The sequence below is a fragment of the Cryptomeria japonica genome, chromosome 3 (genome assembly GCF_030272615.1).
Source record: "Cryptomeria japonica chromosome 3, Sugi_1.0, whole genome shotgun sequence".
NCBI lineage: Eukaryota > Viridiplantae > Streptophyta > Pinopsida > Cupressales > Cupressaceae > Cryptomeria > Cryptomeria japonica.
In genome coordinates, this window is record NC_081407.1 from 426,537,917 (window position 1) to 426,561,111 (window position 23,195).

The following is a 23,195-nucleotide window of genomic DNA, read 5'->3' on the forward strand; positions in this document are numbered from 1 at the left end:
AAGAGATTGAAAATCATAAGATCCCTAGGTTTGTAAGGTTAAATCATTCAAAGAATCATATTATTGGTGATAAAAATAAAGGTGTGATGACTAGGAGAAGAATTGTTGCTGAAGAGACATGTTTGATTTCAAAGATTGAGCCTAAAGTTGTTGTTGAAGCTTGTAAAGATGAAAATTGCGTAAAAGCTATGGAAGAAGAGTTAAATTAGATTGAGAAGAACAATACATGGGAACTTGTTCCAAGACCTAAAGACAAGAATGTAATTGGTCCTAAATGGGTATTCAGGAATAAACTAGATGAAGATGGAGAAGTTGTTGGAAACAAAGAAAGACCAGTATGTAAAGGATATTCACAAACAGAAGGTATTGATTTTGAGGAGACTTTTGCTTCGGTAGATAGAATTGAATTTGTTAGATTATTTCTTGTATATGCTGCTTATAAGAATTTCAAGGTATATCAGATGGATGTGAAGTCAACCTTTTTGAATGGTGAGTTGGAAGAAGAAGTCTACATTGAACAACCAAATGGTTTTTTATCGACAGATGAAGGAGACAACATTTTCATCGACAGATGAAGTCAACCTTTTTGAATGGTGAGTTGGAAGAAGAAGTCTACAGTGAAGAACCAGATGGATTTTCATCAACAGATTGAAGAAAGTATTGTATAGACTTAAACGAGCCCCTAGAGCTTGGTATGCCAGATTGGATAGGTATTTGATGAAGTTAGGATTTTGTAAAGGTACTGTTGATAGTAGTTTATACTTCAAGATTGATAATGATAACATTTTAATTGTTGAAGTTTTTGTTGATGACATTATTTTTGGAGGAGATGATGATTTGAGTAAGAAGCTTGTTGATGATATGCAAAAAGAGTTTGAGATGTCTATGATAGGTGAGATAAAATTCTTTTTGGGATTGCAAATTACACAAACTGGTAAAGGCATTTTCATATCTCAATCAATGTATGTGAAGGAATTGTTGAATAAGTTTGGGTTAGGTGATTCCAAACCTGTTGGAACTCCTCTGGTAACTAGATGCAAGATGACAAAAGATGATGAATCTTTGAAGGCTAATCAAACTTTGTATAGATCTATGATTGGTGGGCTACTATATTTGACTCAAACTAGACAAGGCATTATGAATGTTGTATGTCTTGTTGCAAGATTCCAGGTTGATCCTAAGGCAAATCATGTTATTGTTGTGAAAAGGACATTCACATATTTGAAGGGAACAGTTGATTATGGTTTGTGGTATCCGAAGAATGATGATTTCATTTTAAGTGCTTATACAAATGTTGATTGGGTAGGTGATGTTGATGACCAGAAGAGCACTACAGGCGGTGCATTCTTTTTGGGAAATAAGTTGGTTTCTTGGGCAAGTGAGAAGCAAGATGTTATTTCTTTATCCACTGCAGAAGCTGAATACATTGTTGCTGCTAACAATTGTACTCGGGCAATTTGGATGAAGCAGATGTTAAAGGATATTAGAGTTATATATAATGAGCCTACTATTATATTTTATGACAATTCAAGTGCTATGAATATTTCTAAGAATCTGGTGTTGCATTCTAAGACAAAACATATATCAATCAAGTTTCATTTCTTGAGAGAGAAGGTGAATGAGAAAGAAGTCAGATTGGAGTATGTATCTACAAAGGAAAAGATTGCAGATATCTTTACGAATCCTTTTCCTATAGATACATTTGTATATCTGAGAGAGAAGTTAGGGGTGATTTCCCCTCCTTATGTGAACTAGATGCATTGAGATGCATCAATCCGATGGACTTCATAGTCTTATCTTGATATCCAGATTGATGAGTGGGTGTTGCTACTTAGAGGGCGTAGTCAATATGTGGTTCAGTTTGTGATTGTGTGAGGAAGAGTTATTTAGTTTTGAGATCCTTTTGCATTGATGTCAAAGGGGGAGACAAGCATATGAAAAACTATCTTATCTATCTAAGGTAGAGAGCTATGTGCGTATGATATCATGGGGAGATTGTTGGAGTTGACTTATTTCTTTGCATTGATTGTTTTTCACATTCATATGTTTCCATCAATGCCAAAGGGGTAGATTGTTGGATATTAGAGTTGTTGGAATGTGTTGTTGTCAATATTGATGTCAACATATTCATGTGTTCTTGTGCTTTGATGTTGCAGAGAGTTGGTTTGGTTGGTATATTGCAGATATGCTTATGTGGATTTAAGGATTCAGAGATTAGTATCTTTAGTTGATTCAACATGAGTTTCAGTGTTCCAAAAGGTGATTTGATCAAGTTATGAGGTCTCGTCTGATGGCTAGTTTTTATGTTGGTTTTGTATTGCAAAGTTGTGATTTCTGGTTTGTATTGCTCTGGAATTGATTCATTATGTTGAGAGGATTTTGGAGAGTGTTTGGGATGTTCATGTATGTCCTCAGTTTGAGTGGTTCATGATTTGGAACTTCACAAGCGTATCTTTTAGTTTGTCAATAATTTATGCTGGTGTTCTTAAGCTCCGAAAGGGAGATGATGATGATTCTAGTAATCTGAGTTGTTGTAGTTGTTGCGGTGGAAATCGCGTTGCTTGTTGGTGTTTCCAGATCGTGTTCTATCTGTGTTACTGGTCCGCATTAATCATTGTGCATGTTATTGAAGATTTTATTGGTCTGATGGTATTCTTCATTTTATTTAACCTTCTGCCCAACCCGATGATTCTTGTTTGTTGCAGATGATATTGGCGAGATATTCGGTGGTGTTTGTGTTAGAGGTTTTGATTTAGGTCCATGTTATGTCCTTGCCAACATTGTATTGGTCAGCATATTGATTTATGTATCATGTGATGTAATTTTATAATTAGTTCTTATGATTTGAGCCAACCTTGAAATTAAGGTTGATGATTTGTATAAATAAGAGTAATAATCATGTAAGATGTGTATCTGCATTCTTTAAGAGTATTGTATGTGTGAACAAGCGAATTGATCTTTCAAAATTGTGAAGAAGAGCAGAGAATCGTTGCAGAGAAAATAATGTGCTTAACTAGAACTGTGATCAGGCTTTTGGAGATGCTATTCTTTCCATTCATGTAATCCGGATTGGTGTCCGATATTTGTAAGGTGATGAGCCTTCCCTGGGTTGTATCCCTTTTTTGTTTTTGAGCAATGAGCTCTAGACAGTGTGTTTGAATGAATATGCATTCCCCATTATAATATTTACATATATTACTGTAGAGTATTATCATGTTGTGGGTAGGTTCCCGTCATGGTTTTTCCCTTAACTAGGTCTTCCATGTCAAAATATGTGTGTTATGTGTATTGTTGTTGTGGTGTTTATCTTTATTATTGTTGTTCTTGATCAAATCTTAAGTTGAGATTAATTTGTTTAAGTTTGGTGAAAACTGATTCACCCCCCCCCCCCTTCTCAGTTTTCCTGCATTGTTGTTTCCAACAAAAATTTCTACAGCACTAAACTCACGATGACAAGCCTTGAGGATAAGACTTCATCCTCTCTAATGCATTTGTTCAAAACATTTCTAGGCCCTTTGTAAAATAAATGACCAACTATCCAAAAGTATGGAAAGCTACATTCAATTAATTGGCACCTCTCCCTTAGTGATTAATGTGGTTGTGTTTCTCCTACAACTAAATTGTTAGCTATGTTTGCATATCGAGGTGGATTCACTATTAGAGAAAACAAATGCTCATCAGGAAATGAAGCATCTACAACTAGATCCTCTATTTGAATATTCAATCTGTATAGTAAATTAGCTACCACATTTGCTTTATTTGGCTTATCATTAATGGTGAAACAATTGTAGTAACAATAACCATCTAACAAGTATGTCACTAACCATCAGTTTATTCATCAAGCAACGAATTATTGTACGATTGGTATGGACATATATAGGATAACCAATGGTATAATGTCTAAACTTATTGATTGTAAAATATAACATCTAACAACAAATGTTTTTGTTATAGTATAATTAAATTCAACACCCTACAAATTCGCATTGATCTAATATATAACATATTCTTAATTCCCTTTTTTATGTACCAAAATAGCTCTAGTTGCAAAATTAGAGGCATCAATATAGATGTGAAAGAGAACTGTCAAGTTAGGTCCTCTCAAGATAGGTACTTATGCAAGAGATATTTTTGATGCCTCAAAAGCTTGATGGAAGGTTGGTGTCCATTCAAACTCAATATCCTTAGTTAACAAGACAAAATGGGACCATTATCTTACTAAAATCCTTAATGAAACTTTTGTATTACCCTACATGCCCAAGAAAATATCTTACATCCTTTTGCTTCTGTGGTATTGATAGAGTAGAGAGTATCTTTATTTTATTTGGATTCACTTCAATTCCACTGTGTGACACAAAGTGACCTAAAACAACACCCTCCATCATGAAACATTTTTCATGACTAAGAGAGAGCTTGTGATATTGTCATGTTTCTAGTATTCAAAGCTTCCTCATAGGAGTTCTCATAGGTAGTAAAGTCATCCATATATATTTCCGTAGAGTAATGGGCAAATTATAAAAATATGCTTAAGATAAATCTTTGAAATATTATTGGTGTAATACACAATCCAAGTCGTAAAACTAAAGATTCATATGTGCCCCATGAACATGTGAATGTTGTTTTGTCCTTCAATATTCAGGAAATACCTTAATTTGGTTATAACCACTAAACACATCCAAGAGAGAAAAGTATGTCTTACCTATTAATGAATCTAAGACTTGATCAATCAAAGGAAGAGATAAATGATCCTTCATAGTGGTTGTAGTTAACTCCTTTTTATCTACACATACTCTCCACTTTCCTCCTTTCTTGGGTACTATTACCAATGGAGATACCCACTCACTATTTGATATAGGATATATAAATCGTACATCTCATGGTTTTGGGAGTTCAACCTTTGCTATTACTTGAACATTTGGGTTCATCCTATGTTGTTCTTTTCTCACTTGTCTACATATTTCATTAATATATATCCTATGTACACAAAGGCTAGGGTATATGCCTTTCATTTAATGGTAATCCCATACAAATGCAAATGTGTGAGATTATATCATGTGCAACAATTTAGAATTCTAAGATGTTGTCAACTCATTGTTGATATCATCTTACCACCGAATACTTCTGTACATTAGGAAATAGGAAATCATCGCAAGACAAGATAAACATAATAGCTCAATCACAAATGCATTCATTGCAATGATCTATCCTAAACAACACTCAATAGAGACATGAAAACAAAGCATACAAAACTAGAAATTATGCAAACCGGATGATGATTTGAATGCTCCTTCCATGAGGCTCCATTGTTCTTCTTTCCTCTCCAAATGGTTTGGTTGTGGATCTCACCTACAAGTGCATACACATAATTGAAAGCAAGTAGACAAGATTATTGATCAAGAGTACTAGAAGCTTAAATTCGATAGTCTGATTAAGGATTAGGAATTAAGGGATTGATTGAAGAAATTCATCCAATTTATAGAGAAATTGGAGAAAAAGATCAAATTAGCATGATAATGATTCGAATGGAAATTCAAATCAAGAATAGCAAAATTATGACATGTGTATGACAAATTGCTATGCAAGGATTTATGACAAGATTTATGACAATTTATGACAAATTGCTATGCAAGGATTTATGACAAGATTTTGAAATAGAAATAGACATTTAGGAATTTAGGAGAAATTAGAAAATTAGGTTAGAAATCATGACTTGGAAATTAGGAAATTGATGCAAATTAGGTAAATTAATTAATAATTTCTCATTCATTAATTAATTTACAAAAATAGGAGGAAATTAATTAGCCAATTAAATAAACATTTAATTGTGACAAGAAGACTTAGGATAAATAAATAAATTATTTAACCTAAAGGGAAAATGCCAAACAAGATTAAATGAATAAATCATAAAACCTTGGAAGATGAATTAGAAATGCAAAGACGACAATTAGGTCTTGATAAAGGATAATTGATATCGATTCGATCATGATTCTGAATTGATAAATGACCAGTGTTGATAAATTATTTGATTGATAAATGCGCCGAGGAACAATGACAAATTGATCCAAATTGACATGATTGAAGAGGACAAGGATCGATGACAAATCGATCGCAATATGACAAGATTGACAAGGACAAAGATCGACCAAAATCATGATTGAAGATTGTTGTCGACAAGACCAAATTCGAAAGCGAGACAAATGAAGAATGCAGAAGAAAGACTCGATGCTCGCAAATGATAAAAACCAAATGCGTGACATAGGAGAAAATGTTAATGCAACGCAAAAACCTAAAATGAGGCAATGCGCAAATGTTAAAGTATGACTTCGCAAGCATTGACCATTTTTAGGTGTCTACATTTTGCCCCTCTTTGAGACAATGCGATTTTAAGCATTGTTTCAAAGAACAATAATGAAAATGCCCCAGACAATGACAATGACATATGCATGCCCCCTCGAGGAATTGGTCGGAAATAGGCAGAGAAGAGGCCAATTGATCGATAAAAATGATAGAAAACGATAGGAGCAAACAGACTGACAAGACTGGCTGAAGAAATGTTAGTAAGAAGAAATGAGACAGAGGACAATTAGAGATGAAGAAAAACTTGCTTTCAGTAATGCACTTGTAGGTGAGAACCTTTATTTTAATGTAGCAAAATGGATGCGTAGCATCATGGCATTAAAGGCCAGAGCTGAAATGCAACCCTTTTTGCAAAAGACAGACACATCACAGACAAACAACAATCACAATAAAAAAGAAAAGGACCATGAACCATCCCGGTCACTCTAAATCACTCAGTGACATCATCGAGCAACATAGGAACATGATCGAAGCCAAAGATAAATCAGTAAAAAGATAAGATGTACAAATTCCAACAAATCAAACAAACATCTTGATCTTCATTGTCAAAAGTTGAACGTGCTGATAGGACGATCATGCTGTCTGGTTTCAGGGAATGTGGTACCTCGTCTAAGACAGGACACAGTCTGGTTTCGAGTATACCACACCCTGTATAAGACCCATGATATTAGTGACAAGGACAAATGATTTTGAGGTTGATTGATATGACAATGTTGATCAGTTTGAATGTCTGGTTTGAATGAAAAAGTTCATCTGTTTAAGCCTATTTTCCATTAAAGCACAATGTTGTTGTTGGATGCATATTCAGTGATCTGTCTATGCATAGAGGGATCATTTATTAACAAAAAAATGCTTGTTTTTGGATTTTAATGTTTTTGCAATGTTTTTGTGTTTATTTTTTCAGGACTTTATTTGACTTTTTTTGGATGATTTTAGGACGTTATTCAATTTTTATGATCTTTTTTCAGGACATTTTTAAATGTTTTTTGAAGATTTTTTTCAGGACATTATTTGATTGTTATGATCTTTTTTCAGGACATTTTTCAATTTTTTTTGTTAATTTTTTCCAAACATTATTTGATTTTTAAGATTTTGCCCCCAGTGTCTAGCAAGGTAGGGAATATGATAGGTGAATAAATAGGCTTGCTGAAATGATGGTGGATAGAGGGAAGACAAAGGCCTTTTATCATGGAGACAATACGGATGCAATTTTCAAGGGCTATTGCATGATGGGACAAGAGATTGGATATGACAATGTAAAGCAATGACATGAGGGATATGTCAAGAGGTTTTTGAAAATATGTTTTGCATTTCACGTCCTTATGTCAGATCAAGATCAAGGGATGAAAAAGAGTGTATGGATAGTGATAAGATATGGATAGGATAAGCAAGACCAATAATGGATAAGGGACATGGACTGAAGGTCGGGATAGGATACAGGATAGTGGCAGAAAGTTGCAATGAGCTAGGGAATATGGATGAAATAAGCAAATGGATAAACGACCAAAAGCTATGATAGACTGAAAGATGCAAACAAGATGCATGATGCTCATGACGATCGTCATCCTTGTCAAGATCAAAGGTGGAAAAAGGAAATGGACATGAAGGACAATAGGGTATGAAGGGTAATGACATGGTATGATAGGATAATGAAGGGCAATAGGATATGAAGGAGGAAACCTGCCCCCAAGTGTGGTGTGCAAGAACTTCATAAATTACGCATGATGCCTGTTTGCCAGGTTTTCATCATGGTACTTGCCCAAGGCGCCTGTTTGCCAGGTTTTCACCAGTGGACGAATTATTTTTGCTTTACTTTTTTTTTTCTTTTTCTTTTTTTTTTTCACTTTTTTTTTTTTTGCTTTTTTTGACTTTTTCAATAGAAGATGGACACATGATAGGGGATGGAAGAAGGACTCAAGCATCTTTTTGTTTGGATAGTAGCCTTGAAATAAATGGACCATGACCTTTGAAAGTATTCTCAAAGACGTTGGTAGGATAAGGACATGGAAAATGAGATGAAACTAAGGCAAGGATTTATGCAAAGGATTGGATCCAAGGGATGGAAGGACGGAAAATATGCATTGGATAATGGGTAGGGTATTGGAAGAATTGGGCTTGAGCGAATGGAAATGAAGGCAAGATCGACATTGGCACACACCTTGAGGGGTGATGGATTGATGGAGGAAAAATGTATTTTGGATATTGAGATTTTGATGGAGGAATAACTTGGGATTTTTGGACATAAGGGCCCAAAATGGATGAAGAAGGTGATGGAGGAATAGACTTGGAAGGTTTGGATGGAGGAATAGCAATTGTAGATGCCAATTTTGATGTTTCTTTAGGCTTTTGTGCTTCAAGGAGCTACTTAGGGATCCACATGGTTTTTGATTTTTCATGCTTTTGTGGTTCCTTGGAGTGCATTTCTTGCACAAGGGATTTAGGAACCCATATATATTTTGACTTTGCTTTATTTTGCTCAGTGGGCCTTTGTGGCCTTTTGGATAGATTTTTTTCTTTATAGATCATATTGTTCTTTGTTTTGACATGTCAATTATATTGGACATGTTGATCCTTGAATACATGTGGATTGCTAGACTTATGACGTTTATACTTGGCATCCAAATTGCTTGGAAGGGGAAAGGAATGCATGGATGGATATGAATGAAATGGAGTTCTTTTGGATGGATGGAATTTACTCAAGGATGTGTGCCTTTGTTGACCTTGTATAAAGAAGGAAGGGATATAAGGACCTAAGATGTATGGAAGCGATGATGGGGAAGGTGGACATTTGGATTTTGACTTTGAAGGGATACCAGCGCCTTGAGTGTGAGCTCTGTAGCCATGACCATTAGCATATTCTTTGATATGAAGGGGTTCTTGCTTGTGAAGGTCTACCCCTTTGCCTTTATGAATATCTTGACTTGTAGGATACTCTTTTCTTTGGGAAGAAGACGCGAGTCCATTATGAGGTGGATATGATATGACAGAAATAATGAGATCTTGAAGTGGATCGGATTGCACCAAAGTGGAAGAACCCATTATGCATGTCGAGGGTTCATGAAAATCTTGCACTGACATGTTAGAATCATGAGGGGGATTAGGATCATGAGGGGGACTAGGAGTGTGTAGTGGACATGGTTCAATGATAGGCTCTTCAAGAGATGGAATGGGAGAAATAATGGGATCATCAAAAGGAATGAGATCTTGGAGTGTATATGGAGCATTAGGACGTGGAGATGGAGGAAAAAAAGGATCTTGTGGAGGATCTGAAGGAATGATAGGGTCTTGTGTTGGAAATGAATTTTGAAGGATACTTTGATCTTGACAAGGAGGAAGATCATTGGATTCCTCTTTAAAGGTGCTTTGCTCTTGACTTTTAATGGGATCATCAGAAAGGATGGAAGGGATATCTGGAATGTCAATGGGATTTGAAAGGACATTTTGTTCATGAAATGGAAGGGGATCGTTTGGGATTGGATGGACTAGGATATCTTGATCTTGCTCGGGGAATGATGTGTCAATAGGACTTTGGATAGGATGGACAAGAATAGGGGAATCATCATGAGTTTCTGGGAATATGGGGTCCTAGTCAACAATTGGATGGGATGATAAGGTTTTAGGATCTTGATCTTGATCTGTTTCAAGACACGTTTCTTCATGCTATAAATTATCCTCTTGACATGGGGTTGGACTTTGGATATGTATGGGGGATTTTGGCAAGGGATTAATGTTTTGGCATGAAGGAAATGCACTTTGAACATTTGTGATGGATTTTGGCAAGGAATCAATGCTTGAACATGAGGAAGAGGGACTTCGAATGGGGTCCTCTAAAATAGGTAATGGCAATAAAGTGCATGGTTGCATTGGGTCTTGTATTTCTGAAACATGACAAGGATGTGCATCATGAATTGGATTATCTTGGAAATCAATTATGGATAGCCCTTGAATAATTTCATCCTTGGGGGTATTGTTTGATGAGGACAATATAGAAGGTTCTTGTGAAACTTCTAGAGGTGTAGGGATAGATGCCACTGGAGAGTCAATTTGTTTGCGAGGGGATGAGGCATTGCTAGACATAGTTGTATTATCTTGATCTTCCTCAAAGAACTCACTTGGTAATTTCCTTAAGAGCATTGAAATAAAGCCACCTTTCTTTCGAGGTTTTGACATGATTGGATCTGGAATTTGAACTTGTTTGGCAAGGAGTTGGTTCTGATCTGATGTCATGTTTTGATATTGGACTTGGTTCAATTGTTCTGACATGTTTGAAACTTGGGTTGGTGTGTGTTGCAACCTTTGCTTTTGAATTTGTGATTGGTGTTGTTGACATTGATATGTTGATTGGACTTGTTGATATTCCACCATTGGTTGAACTATTTGTTGACATTGTATAGTTGGTTGGACATATTGTTGAAATTGGACCATTGGTTGTGTTGGTTGAATATGTTGGACAATTGGTTGAACCATTGGTTGAATTGGTTGAATTGGTTGAAAATCTGATTGATAGTAAACACCTTCTTGTTCTTGTTGTGGAGGCACATAATGTTGAAATTGATGTTGTCTCTTTTCTTGAAATTGTTTCATCATCTCTATTTGTGAGAGGAGAGCTGGTATGTCTGATCGTTCAAGAAGAGATCTTACATCAATTGGCTCAATCTTTGGATTTCGACCTGGAAGTTTTCGAAGCATTTTGGACATTTGTGATCTATTCTTCGCAATGTTTTTCACTCTTTGTTCCAATATCTCTTCTTCTTGAGCTAGTTTCTCCTCTAGTTTTTGTATTTGGAGACTTGTTTCATCATAAAAAGTTTGATCAATGTTGCCTTGTTGTTGGGTTTTATAGAATTGTGATTGCATTGTCGGTTGATATGTCAAAATTTGTTGCATCATTGGTGCTTGGAACCTTGTTTCAATAGACATGTCACTATGCAAATGCAATATTTTTGGAATTTTTCAAGGATAATATATGATATGCAACTAAATGCAAACTAAATAGATGAAAATGCAATCTATGGCAAGAGTGCAACCTATGTTTTTGGTTGTTTTTCAAGATTTTGACAAACTTTTGAAATGCAAATCTAAAAAGAGACCCTTAGGAAATTGAAATGATGTCTAGACCTCAAAGGACAAAAGGACCAAGTGACAAAAGGACAAAATGACAATGTCTCCCCTATATGCTTGGATACTAAGCTAGGTTTGACAAAAATGATATTGATGAGAAAAGGACAAAAGTTTGATAAGGTCTATACTTCCTAACAATGACTTAGGGTTTATCAAAGATTTGGATTACTCAAGTATGACAAAACCTAGTTTTGACACTATATGCAAAGGGACAATTACTATGCAAATGACCCTAATATGATATGATAATGACCTAAACTTAATGAAGAGACCTAGGGTATGCAAATGCAAATGTATGACAATGGTATTACTCTAATGCAAGAGGACACATGCAAATGGATGACCCTTATTGATATGCAAAGGAGTATGACTTAGGTGAAACTTAACCTTGGTACTTGACAATGAACTTTGCAAAATGCAACCTAGGATGAACCTAAATCTAAGTGACATGAATGTTGAGACAAGATTTTGAACAATGTTTGACAACCATGTTTGAAGGTGTTTTGAAGTTTGTTGGATGAAATGACTCTTGTGTTTAACCTTGTTTTGAATCAATTTGCCTCGTTTTTGAAATGGGATGCAATTCAACTTTTGACAAGTAAAGAAGACAAGATATTTTAACATAGACTCAAGACAATCATGCTCATTCCCACATTTCTTATGGTAGGCAAGGACATTAGGTACTTGAGAGGTAGACTTGTTATAGGATTCAAGGAGAATACATAGATGCTTGACCCCACGGGCTCCCCTCCACGGCACTCACTTCTCAAGGCAGCCAAGCATCAGTCCCCATGGAAATCTCCCCATGGTGAACTTAGTATCTCTTCCAAGTATCCGAACTTGTCCTTCTCAAGCAACTAGAAGGGTTTTTGGCCTCTAAAAAACAAGGTGTGTAGTAAGGATTTCTGTTAAGCGTTACTCCTTGATGTCACGCAAGCGTGATTGAGACATTAAGCCCATCAAGATACCAAACAAATGTAGTCATGCAAGCACGATTTAGACCAAGAGGCCCTACTTAGATGTTGATATGAGAAAGAGTTCAAGGGTCATCACTTCCCAAGTAACTGCAATTCCCACGTAGCACTTCCTTCAAAGCTTTCGCTCATCGGGTATTTTTTTATAGTGAGTTAGAATGCCAAGGTATTCTAGCCGTACTCACTTTGGGTCGTTCCCTTCTCACGATTATCACTTGCTTGCAAAAGCAAATGGTCGGGAAGGCAGGCCCTCTAAAGGTGACACACAATCAAAACAACGAGCATGGTATCGAAGATCTAGATTTCTGATCACCCTAAGAAGGATGAGAGCATACTCTCCTACTCCAATGTCACACCCAACAATCAAAGCAAAAACATGTTCATTCCAACCTATTTAAAAATCACTAGGTGCCTATAACATTAATGACAAACACCAAGTTTAGTTGTTTCTCCAAGGCAACCTGCAAAACCCCAGTCAGAAGTTTGATATGCTTAGTCTTTGACTATCAAACCTACACAAAACGTGTTAGTAGTTTCATTTATTGCCTTTGTCATGCGTATGCCAAGGTGCTGCACAGAGAATCAGTACCAAAAACCAGAATGCAAAAAAAAAACAGAATGAAAACCACAAAAAAATAAAAATAAAAATTTTACACAAGCACAGAATGCATTTACACAGGCGCAGAATGCATAACACAGGCGCAAGTTGTCTTACACAGGCGTAGAAGTCTCCAGAAAACCCTGCACGACCCTGCTTTTGGGTTTTTGGCCTGCAAATCAACTCAAAAGCACTCAAAAACACAATAAAGGGATTAGAAGGTTAGTGTTCACGTCGGGTTCACCAATTAATGTACGTTAGGAAATAGGAAATCATCACAAGACAAGATAAACATAATAGCTCAATCACAAATGCATTCATTGCAATGATCTATCCTAAACAACACTCAATAGAGACATGAAAACAAAGCATACAAAACTAGAAATTATGCAAACCGGATGACGATTTGAATGCTCCTTCCATGCGGCTCCATTGTTCTTCTTTCCTCTCCAAATGGTTTGGTTGTGGATCTCACCTACAAGTGCATACACATAATTGAAAGCAAGTAGACAAGATTATTGATCAAGAGTACTAGAAGCTTAAATTCGATAGTCTGATTAAGGATTAGGAATTAAGGGATTGATTGAAGAAATTCATCCAATTTATAGAGAAATTGGAGAAAAAGATCAAATTAGCATGATAATGATTCGAATGGAAACTCAAATCAAGAATAGCAAAATTATGACATGTGTATGACAAATTGCTATGCAAGGATTTATGACAAGATTTATGACAATTTATGACAAATTGCTATGCAAGGATTTATGACAAGATTTTGAAATAGAAATAGACATTTAGGAATTTAGGAGAAATTAGAAAATTAGGTTAGAAATCATGACTTGGAAATTAGGAAATTGATGCAAATTAGGTAAATTAATTAATAATTTCTCATTCACTAATTAATTTACAAAAATAGGAGGAAATTAATTAGCCAATTAAATAAACATTTAATTGTGACAAGAAGACTTAGGATAAATAAATAAATTATTTAACCTAAAGGGAAAATGCCAAACAAGATTAAATGAATAAATCATAAAACCTTGGAAGATGAATTAGAAATGCAAAGACGACAATTAGGTCTTGATAAAGGATAATTGATATCGATTCGATCATGATTCTGAATTGATAAATGACCAGTGTTGATAAATTATTTGATTGATAAATGCGCCGAGGAACAATGACAAATTGATCCAAATTGACATGATTGAAGAGGACAAGGATCGATGACAAATCGATCGCAATATGACAAGATTGACAAGGACAAAGATCGACCAAAATCATGATTGAAGATTGTTGTCGACAAGACCAAATTCGAAAGCGAGACAAATGAAGAATGCAGAAGAAAGACTCGATGCTCGCAAATGATAAAAACCAAATGCGTGACATAGGAGAAAATGTTAATGCAACGCAAAAACCTAAAATGAGGCAATGCGCAAATGTTAAAGTATGACTTCGCAAGCATTGACCATTTTTAGGTGTCTACAACTTCCATTAGTGTTGTTGTAGTCATGACAGAAGTAATGTCTAGGCTAGATAAGTTAAAGTTGCATTTGTGTGGAAGGAGTTCGTGGAATATATTGGAAGTGAATTCTAGAGAATTAGATAATAAGCTATGTAATGGACAAGTCACATGTCAACAACTAGTCTTGTTGTGGGTCTCTTCCATAAGAGTTATGTATAATGTGGGCAAGAACCTCATCCTCATCCTCATCCTGAATGTCTATCATGAGGTTCCTTTCAATGGTCATAACTTTATAGAGAGAATATGGGTCTTCATCTTCCAAGTTGGCCATACAGATTGATCTAGTTAGCATAAGATTTCACAAGGTAATAAAGAACCAATTTCTTTGTGACATTTCTATTAGAAATAATTATATTTCCAAAACTATAACCAATAAACGCATATGTTGTGGCTAGTCATGGTCATCCTAAGATCAATGGATATCCTACTAAATTATCCTTAGGTTGAAGGACCATGAAGTCAACAGGGTATTCCTATGAGTCAATTGTAATAACCAACTCTTCAATCATACCTTCTAGTTTGACAGTTGACCTATCTGCAAATTGCAATTCTATTGGTGCAGGCCTTAAGTTCATCAACTGCATATTATTCATTATTTTTTTGGTCATCACATTTAAGGTTGCTCCAAGATCAATAAAACTGTTTTTGATAAGTGTCCCATTAATGTGGATATCTACCATAGAGTTTCCAGAGTCTAAGTATTTAGGGACAACTCGGTTTCCTAGCATTTTGTCAACTAGTTGTCCTATAACATGGATAGCTTAGGGATCCCTTTGTTTCCTCCTTGTCCTTTTGAGAAATAATTCCCTAATAGTCCTAATATAGATTGGTATATGCTTGATGGATTCAATAAGGGAATTTTTAACATAGACATTTTTTAGCTGGCCCAAGAGATCGAACTTAGGTTTAGGATGAAACTTTTGGGTGGCCAACCTTAATAGAAACAATAGTTTTATGTTTGTGTGATCCACCCGTGGTTGGTTCTATCCAGGTTTCTCATTGTTAGTAACTTTAATGGTTGGTTCCTCCTCAAATAATTTTATAATTTCTCGAGGTTTAAGACCAACAAATATTTTTCTTAAACACAAATGAACATCAATAATATCAAATGCATAGGCTAGACATTGGATGGTTTCATGAGTATAAGCCTATTAAATAGGCTCTTTCTTAGGGTTTGGTGTAGTTTAAGTAGGAAAGTAAGGTGCTCTATCTTAGGTGGGGTAGGCATAGCTGGTTTAGGCATGATTGTTGGCTATTGTAGTAAAGCTTGCTATGGGTAAGACACATTTAAGTTTTGTCATTATTGGTTTCCTTGCCATTGTTGTGATCGTGGATTTTAAGGAGATTGTCATTGTTGGTTATAATTGTTAAATTAATATGGTTGTTGTGGTGGCCACATCCCCTATTGTATAATCCAATTAGATGATAAATAATTTGTCCATGGTTGGTTAAGCATAGTAAGGTGGACTATTCCAATTAGAATTATTTGTAATGGCCCCAAGTAATGAAGCAATATAAGACAAGGGGAGTTGAGGAAAAACTTGTCTTTGTTGTCAAGGTTTATGCTAAGCAATCTAGAGAACTTTTCATTTTTCATCTTTAAAGGTGGAACTCTAGTCTTCTTAATTTTGTTTAGCTATGTTATCAAGATTTTTGCATTTGTAATTGGCCTTCTTTTGTTAAGAGTGTGGACAATACTCAGTGAGGGCAGTCTCTACTCACTCTTGTTTATTCTTGATGTGCATAGTGTCCAATTGGGTCACAAGATGACTAATAATCACTTCTTTCATGTATGATAGAAGATCGCTAAGCTCCACCCTAGAAACACCAATAAATATTTTGGTGGTAGGTAAATGTTGAATACAGTATTAGCATGGAAAACCATAGGATATCCAAAGATAGATATCCTCTCTTTAAATTTGAGATTTCTCACTCCAAGGTTAATGAAGTCTAGGTCTAGTTGTGCAGGGTAGATCAGTCGAAATGATGTGAATGTATTCAAGGTAGTTGTTGGCATTTAGTACTTCAAGTTAGGAATCTGAGAATGTGATTCTCACTATCTTCTCACAAATTGAAGAATCCTTTTAGTATTTTCTAAATAAAATATGCATAAAATAAAGAGTGCTAACCAAATAAATTCTAATGAATTAAATTGCATTTAACAAACTAATCTATTTATATTTTGTGAAATAAATAGAAAAATTAAAGGGATACAAGACATAATGTAAAGAAAATTAAAATTAATTGTCGAATAATGTTAATCATATAATAATCTATGACATATGACAGTTACACTAGATCAATGGAGTATTGTATAAATGCAAATCAAACTATCACAATTTATGTAAACACAACGCAACCATCAAAATAATAGAATTAAAAGATATATTTTTACAATTCATCAAACTACATAGCAATACTCATGCACATATGCAAGACAAGATCCTTTCAAAGCACTTCAAATAAGCACGATCAAGTTATCTTTCTAGATAAATCACCATATAATAAATAATACCATCATCTAAATGAACTTGTTTGAATCATTAACACACAAAATTATTGAAATCTAAACTTGATTCATTCAAATTTTACAATTCCGACAAATATTTTCACACCAATATTGAAAGATCATTCCACTATTATGTCTATATAAAAAAATCCAACCCTTTCTAAGTTGAAATAAAGGGTTTATATATAAATTACAATGCTCAGTTTGGAAACCCAAAATTAGGGTTTCTAGGCAAAATTAAGGGTCAACATTTATTTAAAAATTGAATAAAACTATCTTTAAATTGCCCTAAAACTTTAGAAAACTACTTCTAAATCTTGTGCAAATGGTATATGACCAATTTTGGGTACCAAATCTAGAGAAAATAAGCCTTTTATGTCATGTTTGATGTGCCAGTTAACTATTGTTTTAAATGGGAAACAGATGAATGAGAAAAGGAAGGATTATGACAGGGATCAGATAAAATGGAAGCAAGATATGGAGGAGAAGGTTAAATTGTTGGAAGAAGGGAATGTGGCGATAAAAAATTTGTTGGGCATAATTCCGAATATCCCATCAGCTATCACTAAAAACCTTGAGGATATTGCTAAGGTCCTCAATAATTCTAGCTCTCCTAAACCATTGGTGGACCTTGACATGGATGAAGAAACTATCAAGATTGGCAGTGGAGAAGCTACTCCAGGTGGTGCTGCAAAGAGGACCAGGGCAAGTGTCAAGAAAGTTGCGGCTGCTTCTGCTAAGGATATCCCTAATCTTAGGGAAAATATCAAAGACTTGTATGGGATTAGCAATACCCTGGCTAATGCCCTGAATAATATCAATTAGTTTCTTCTCTCGGGTCTGGCTGGTTTTTGTTGGCTTTTTGGGGCTTTAGTTGGTTTTTTATGGTTTTTTGTTGGCTTTTCATTGGTTTGTTCCATTTGGTTTCTTAAATGCTATATCTTTTAAGTTCCCTTGGTAAAAGGTTTTGGGGTCCCTTCAAAACCTATTTTTACCTTAATAAAAAACTATTGTTTTAAATCTAATGGGATTCCCTTTCAAAACGTGGGTATTATCACCCATCTCTTTGTTCCACTTGTTTCAAAATGAATTGTAGGTCATCTAACTTAGAATAGGAAAGAAAAATGACCCTCTTATGATCTCCTTCTCTAAATTTAACTAGAAGTGCTGCAAAACTTGTCTGAAAACAACATTTGAAAACTCACTACTTCTTGCCTGTTATTTTAAATGATAATGCTACTATTAAAACTCAATACATATTACCCCTATAAATGGGAAACATCTTCTAGAAATTATTGGTTAAACATATTTACAATATTACTCAGCTCTTCAATGTCAAGCATCTTTGTATATTTTATCTTTACAACTAAATTCTTGATGAAATTTTTCAGCTTCCTTCTTTTTTCCTCAAACCAAGGAATATTTGCCTGCAGGATCTAAATTCGTTGTTTCACACCATTTATTCAGTGATCTTAAGAGTGAAATCCTTATGTATTTTACCTTTAAATTATTGTAGTATCTTCTAAACATCATTTATTACCATCTTATCATCTAAAAGAGTGCAAGGGAGAGATTCTATGAACTCTTAGATTCTCCCCAACAATATGTTTCCACCATTGATTTGTTCAATAATTTTCTCCTTTCTTTCTTGTACTATTTTGTTACCATCTTAATGGCTCTTGTCCATTCTATTACGACTCCTTTATTTGAATAATTAAGAATTCATTTTTCTTACAATGCCTTTTCATCAATAATCTTGATTATTGAAAGAACTAGGATGTAGTCATCCCACATGAGGATTGTATCTTCGTTGCTTATACCCTCTTTCCTTTCTCCTGCCAACATATCATGAAGCACAATCAACTGATCTTTGATGGCATTGTATAATTTAACAACTTTGAAGATTACTTCATCTCCTTTCTGATCAATTATGTGTCTACATGATAATGCAACTGAAATGAAAGAATCCCCACTTAAAAAAAATGTGCATTGAGAAGATGTGGCCTGCAAACTAGTAGATGGGGCATTCAAATCTATTGGTCCCATAAAATGACCAATGTATTTCCTTAGTTCTCTAATTTGTGTCTTCAACTCTTCCTTTGAGTCTTCCTCTATATCCAATATGTGGAAGATTGCGTGTACTACCTATCAGAGAGAGTGTTTCTCCCCTTAGTTTTCTCCTCAAGATCTACTTCTTGTATTTGGTAATCTTTAAGTTCCATTTCATTCTTGGGATTTTCAACTAATGGTACAACAATTTGGGCCCTTTGATAGCTAAATGCACCTGTTTAACAACTAATAACTTGTGGGATTTTTTCTTTGGCTCTAGATTCCTAAATGTTTGCTCCAACACAAAAAAGTCTCCTTCATCAATATCCTTGCACCTATTTTTTCTTCATTCAATTATTTATGTTAACCAAATTAGAGTGCTACTAGACACTATTTCAAAACTATTTCTATTAGGTCTTATTCTTGTTATTTATTTTTTTAAGGCTAATCCTCAGGTACATGGCATTTTCCCTTTTTAGTCATTTGTTCACTTTCACTACCTCCCTTCTCACCATGATGTTCTTTCTCCATATTTTTCTCTTTATCATGTGATGGGGGTACTTCACTTTTGATTTCTTATTTTATTCTATGATCATTCTCTGTGTAAAGCTCCTACTCTTGTTCCTTTAGAGGCTTATCATCTTGCTTTTCATGATGTTCTTTAAGAACTTCTTCATTTCCATCTTTTGTAATTTCTTCTTCTTGGTGCTCTTTTGGGATGTGAGGAGGTTCATGCCTTTTTTCATCATATGTGTCTCCTCCACCGATCATATAATGTAAAGCCTCTTCACTCTCCTTAGTCAATACATTCATATCCATTGTTTCAATAGCTATTTCAACAGGCTTATTTGCTTCAGCATCCCTTTTTGTCTCTTCAATCTCCACATTTAGTTGTGACAAATCTTCTCCTTGGATATTATCTTTGTAAATACTTTCTTCTATCAAAGGCTCTTTTGATTTTTTTGGTGCATCTTCTATGTCAGTCTCTAGAATATTGTCTCTTGTAGTCTCTTCTTCTGTATCATCCTCGATATGAATGGCATCTTGAGGCTACCTCTCAACTATTTTCTTTTCTAGCATATTGACTAAGGAAGATAGTAGTGGAACTTGTCCTTTATTTTTTGAAATCTATTGTAGTGGAAGGGTAGCTTCTATGGCTTGAATGGGAGGAGCAATTTGTTCTTATGTGTTAGAGTCTTTCACCCTTGATTTCTTCCTTCTTTGTAATAGCTTCTCTTCCTCTTCTACTTCCTCCTTGGACTAATCTATAATTGTTCTTATTAGTTGTGGCCCTTTCTTCAACCTCTTGTAAACTCGTGGACTATCCTCAAGGACCTCTTTGGCTTTCTCTTTATATCTAACAAACTTGGTCCTTTGATGGATCGAGGATGTTGTGATAACAACAACAACAACAACAAGAGGAGGAATCACCTTTCCTTTCTTAGGCTTCTATATACTTGTGGAATGAGCCTTTGGAGCTTCTTTAATTGCTTGCATTTATATATGCACCTTAAGTGGATTTTGCATAGTGAATGCCCTGGCATGGCCTATTGGGTGAGCTAGAGAAGGTGGCCTCTTGGACAAAGAGGGATCTTTTTTGGTCCTAGATGTGCTTTCTTTTTCTTATTGGATATTTCCTTCTTCCTATGGAATAGGGAGCATTGTATAAGGATTATTGATCCATTTATTTGTTCGATACATAACATCTCGTGCTCATTGTTACATGACTTCTAGTTCTATTAGATTCGTGTCCACATTATGAATGGGGATGTGAAACATCCTTTTTCTATTGTATATTGGATTTAATATATCTTTACTATCCCTAGGTCTAACTTCATCTAGAATCCAAATTTTCTCAACTTAGTTTGCTAAGTCCAAGTCTAGCCTACAATGATCTCTTAGTCTTACTTCATGACAATCTACACACTTTGCCTAATGATCTTCAATATATGGCCCTATCAGTTTGAAATGAGACCCTATCAGCTTGCTAAATGTACCAATTGGATCAAATTTTCTCCTTTGCATTTGCAAGGGATTTAGAGAAAACTCTAATAATTCAATACTTTAATTTGGTAGAGAAAAAACAACTTATGCATTTGGTTATGTATTTCACTTTATTTGAAATTTAAAATATAAATTAAAACTAAAATGAAGCATAAAAAACAATCGCCTAATCAAGAGAGCACAATCCCCTTTTTTAGGGTTAATATTTTGACATCCCCAATTCCTACATAGAAGTATGGAGTTGGGATTTTGGGTGTTAGGGGTGTGACACCCTCGACACATTATTGGACAACTTGACTTGTAGTGTACAGGGTTTGGTGTGTCATACCCCTGAAACCTTTTGGGATATCAGGGATGTGACATCCCTAATCCCAAATACTTATGAAAAAGTCAAAGTTGTGGATCGTGGATGAAGCATCGTTGATCCATAGGAGTATCACAAATCCCCAAACCTCATAGATAGACAAGATAAAATTGTCTAGTTTGATAGTCCAAGTGATATCTTGGGTTGTTCTACATCTACATCTTGAAAACACTACTCAAAACCCTAATTTTCTCACTTAATTTAACGGGGTCAAACTCATTGATTTATTTAAGTCATATGGTTGGGGTTTCATAGGGAATATGAACTAGATTCATCAAAATGCTACCTAAGGCAAACTAGAATCATCCATCTTTTGTGAGCAAGAGGCACACACATACAAATAAGAGATCATGGGTCAAAGCAACACAAAAAACCCTAACACATCTCTCAGCCACTATGGAATGACAATCTAGCTAACCTTTGTAAGGCTATACCAAGCACGAAACAAAAAACAATATACTAAAATGGCATAGAATCTTGTGGAGCTACCTCCAAGCACAAACATAAAAGAACGAGTTAACCAAAACAAACCCACCAAAAGAAAAGAAAATGGAAGAAAACCCTACCTTATAACCCAAAAGTGCCAAACTTGAGGCTCAACTAAAGAAAAATGTAGTTCATGAGGTCACCTAAAGGCCTTTGTTGAAACCAATCTTTTTGTTGCCTAAAACCTCAAAGTAGACCTCAAACGCAACACAAAATCATAAAAAAACTCAATGTGGAAATGACCCTACGACTTGAGTATATATAGGGTTCAAGTGTATTTAATGCACTTTGTGGGGTATGTAAGGTTCCAGCCCTCTGTTAGGGTTTGAGGACCAGGGGTGTTGGATATACATGGGCATATGCATACCTAGCACCCTCGATGCCTAATAGTTGAAACAAGGAATTAGGGGTTAGTAACGAGAATCCTTGACGCCTAGAAAAGAAACACAACACAACAAGTGGGGGTTAGGGGTTTGGGCTACTCAGCCCTAAAATGGACAAGTAACACCCAAACCTTGATCCTCGAAAGCCTGTAAAAAGACAAAACAAAACAAGAATAAGAGGAGAAAAGGAAAGGAAAAGAACAAGGGGAAGGGAGAAGAGGCAAGACACAAAACAAGAAAGGAGGGCCCAAAGTGGGATGTGGATTGTGAAAGCACAACAATAAGATTCTAGAGGTTTTTGTAGACACCTAAAAATGTCTCACTGATAACATACTAACTATTTATCTTATTAATTAAATAACTCTTTAATTATTTAATTAAACTAATTAAATTCTTCTAAATTACGCCCTAATCATTATTCTTCACATTATTAATTATTCAATTTCCATCCCTTCATCATTCATCATTCAACCATTTCTCAAATATTAGTTATTTAATTAATTGTGATTTTAATTTCTTAATTAAATAATCTTTATTATTTAATTAATTCCATTTCTAATTATTGAAGAATCTCATTTAAATTATACAATTAATTAACTCATTCTCCAAATCCCCAAATTCTTATTTCAATTAATTTCATCTTTCCAAATTCACATTTCACCAAATTCAAATTTCATCAAATTTCAAGTTAATGTGCATTTCAATTTCATCATTTGCAAATCAAAATTCAAATATAAAAAATTAAAATGAAATTGAATTTCAATTCAAAATTCCTAAAGCACATGTTGAAAATCATGATTGGTTAATCAAATCAATTAACTCAGTTAA

At 34.9% G+C, this 23,195-nt stretch overlaps 1 protein-coding gene across 1 annotated transcript in view; it reads right to left on the reverse strand.

Annotated features, from left to right (window-relative positions):
- Nucleotides 1-19,742: 19,742 nt before the first annotated feature.
- LOC131070385 (uncharacterized) overlaps nucleotides 19,743-23,195 on the reverse strand; it is a 35,773-nt gene continuing 32,320 nt past the window's right edge. Inside the window, exon 2 of the mRNA XM_058005895.2 lies at nucleotides 19,743-20,180. Within this exon, the coding sequence (XP_057861878.2) occupies nucleotides 19,743-20,180 (438 nt within the window). The remainder of the gene's footprint in view (nucleotides 20,181-23,195) is intronic.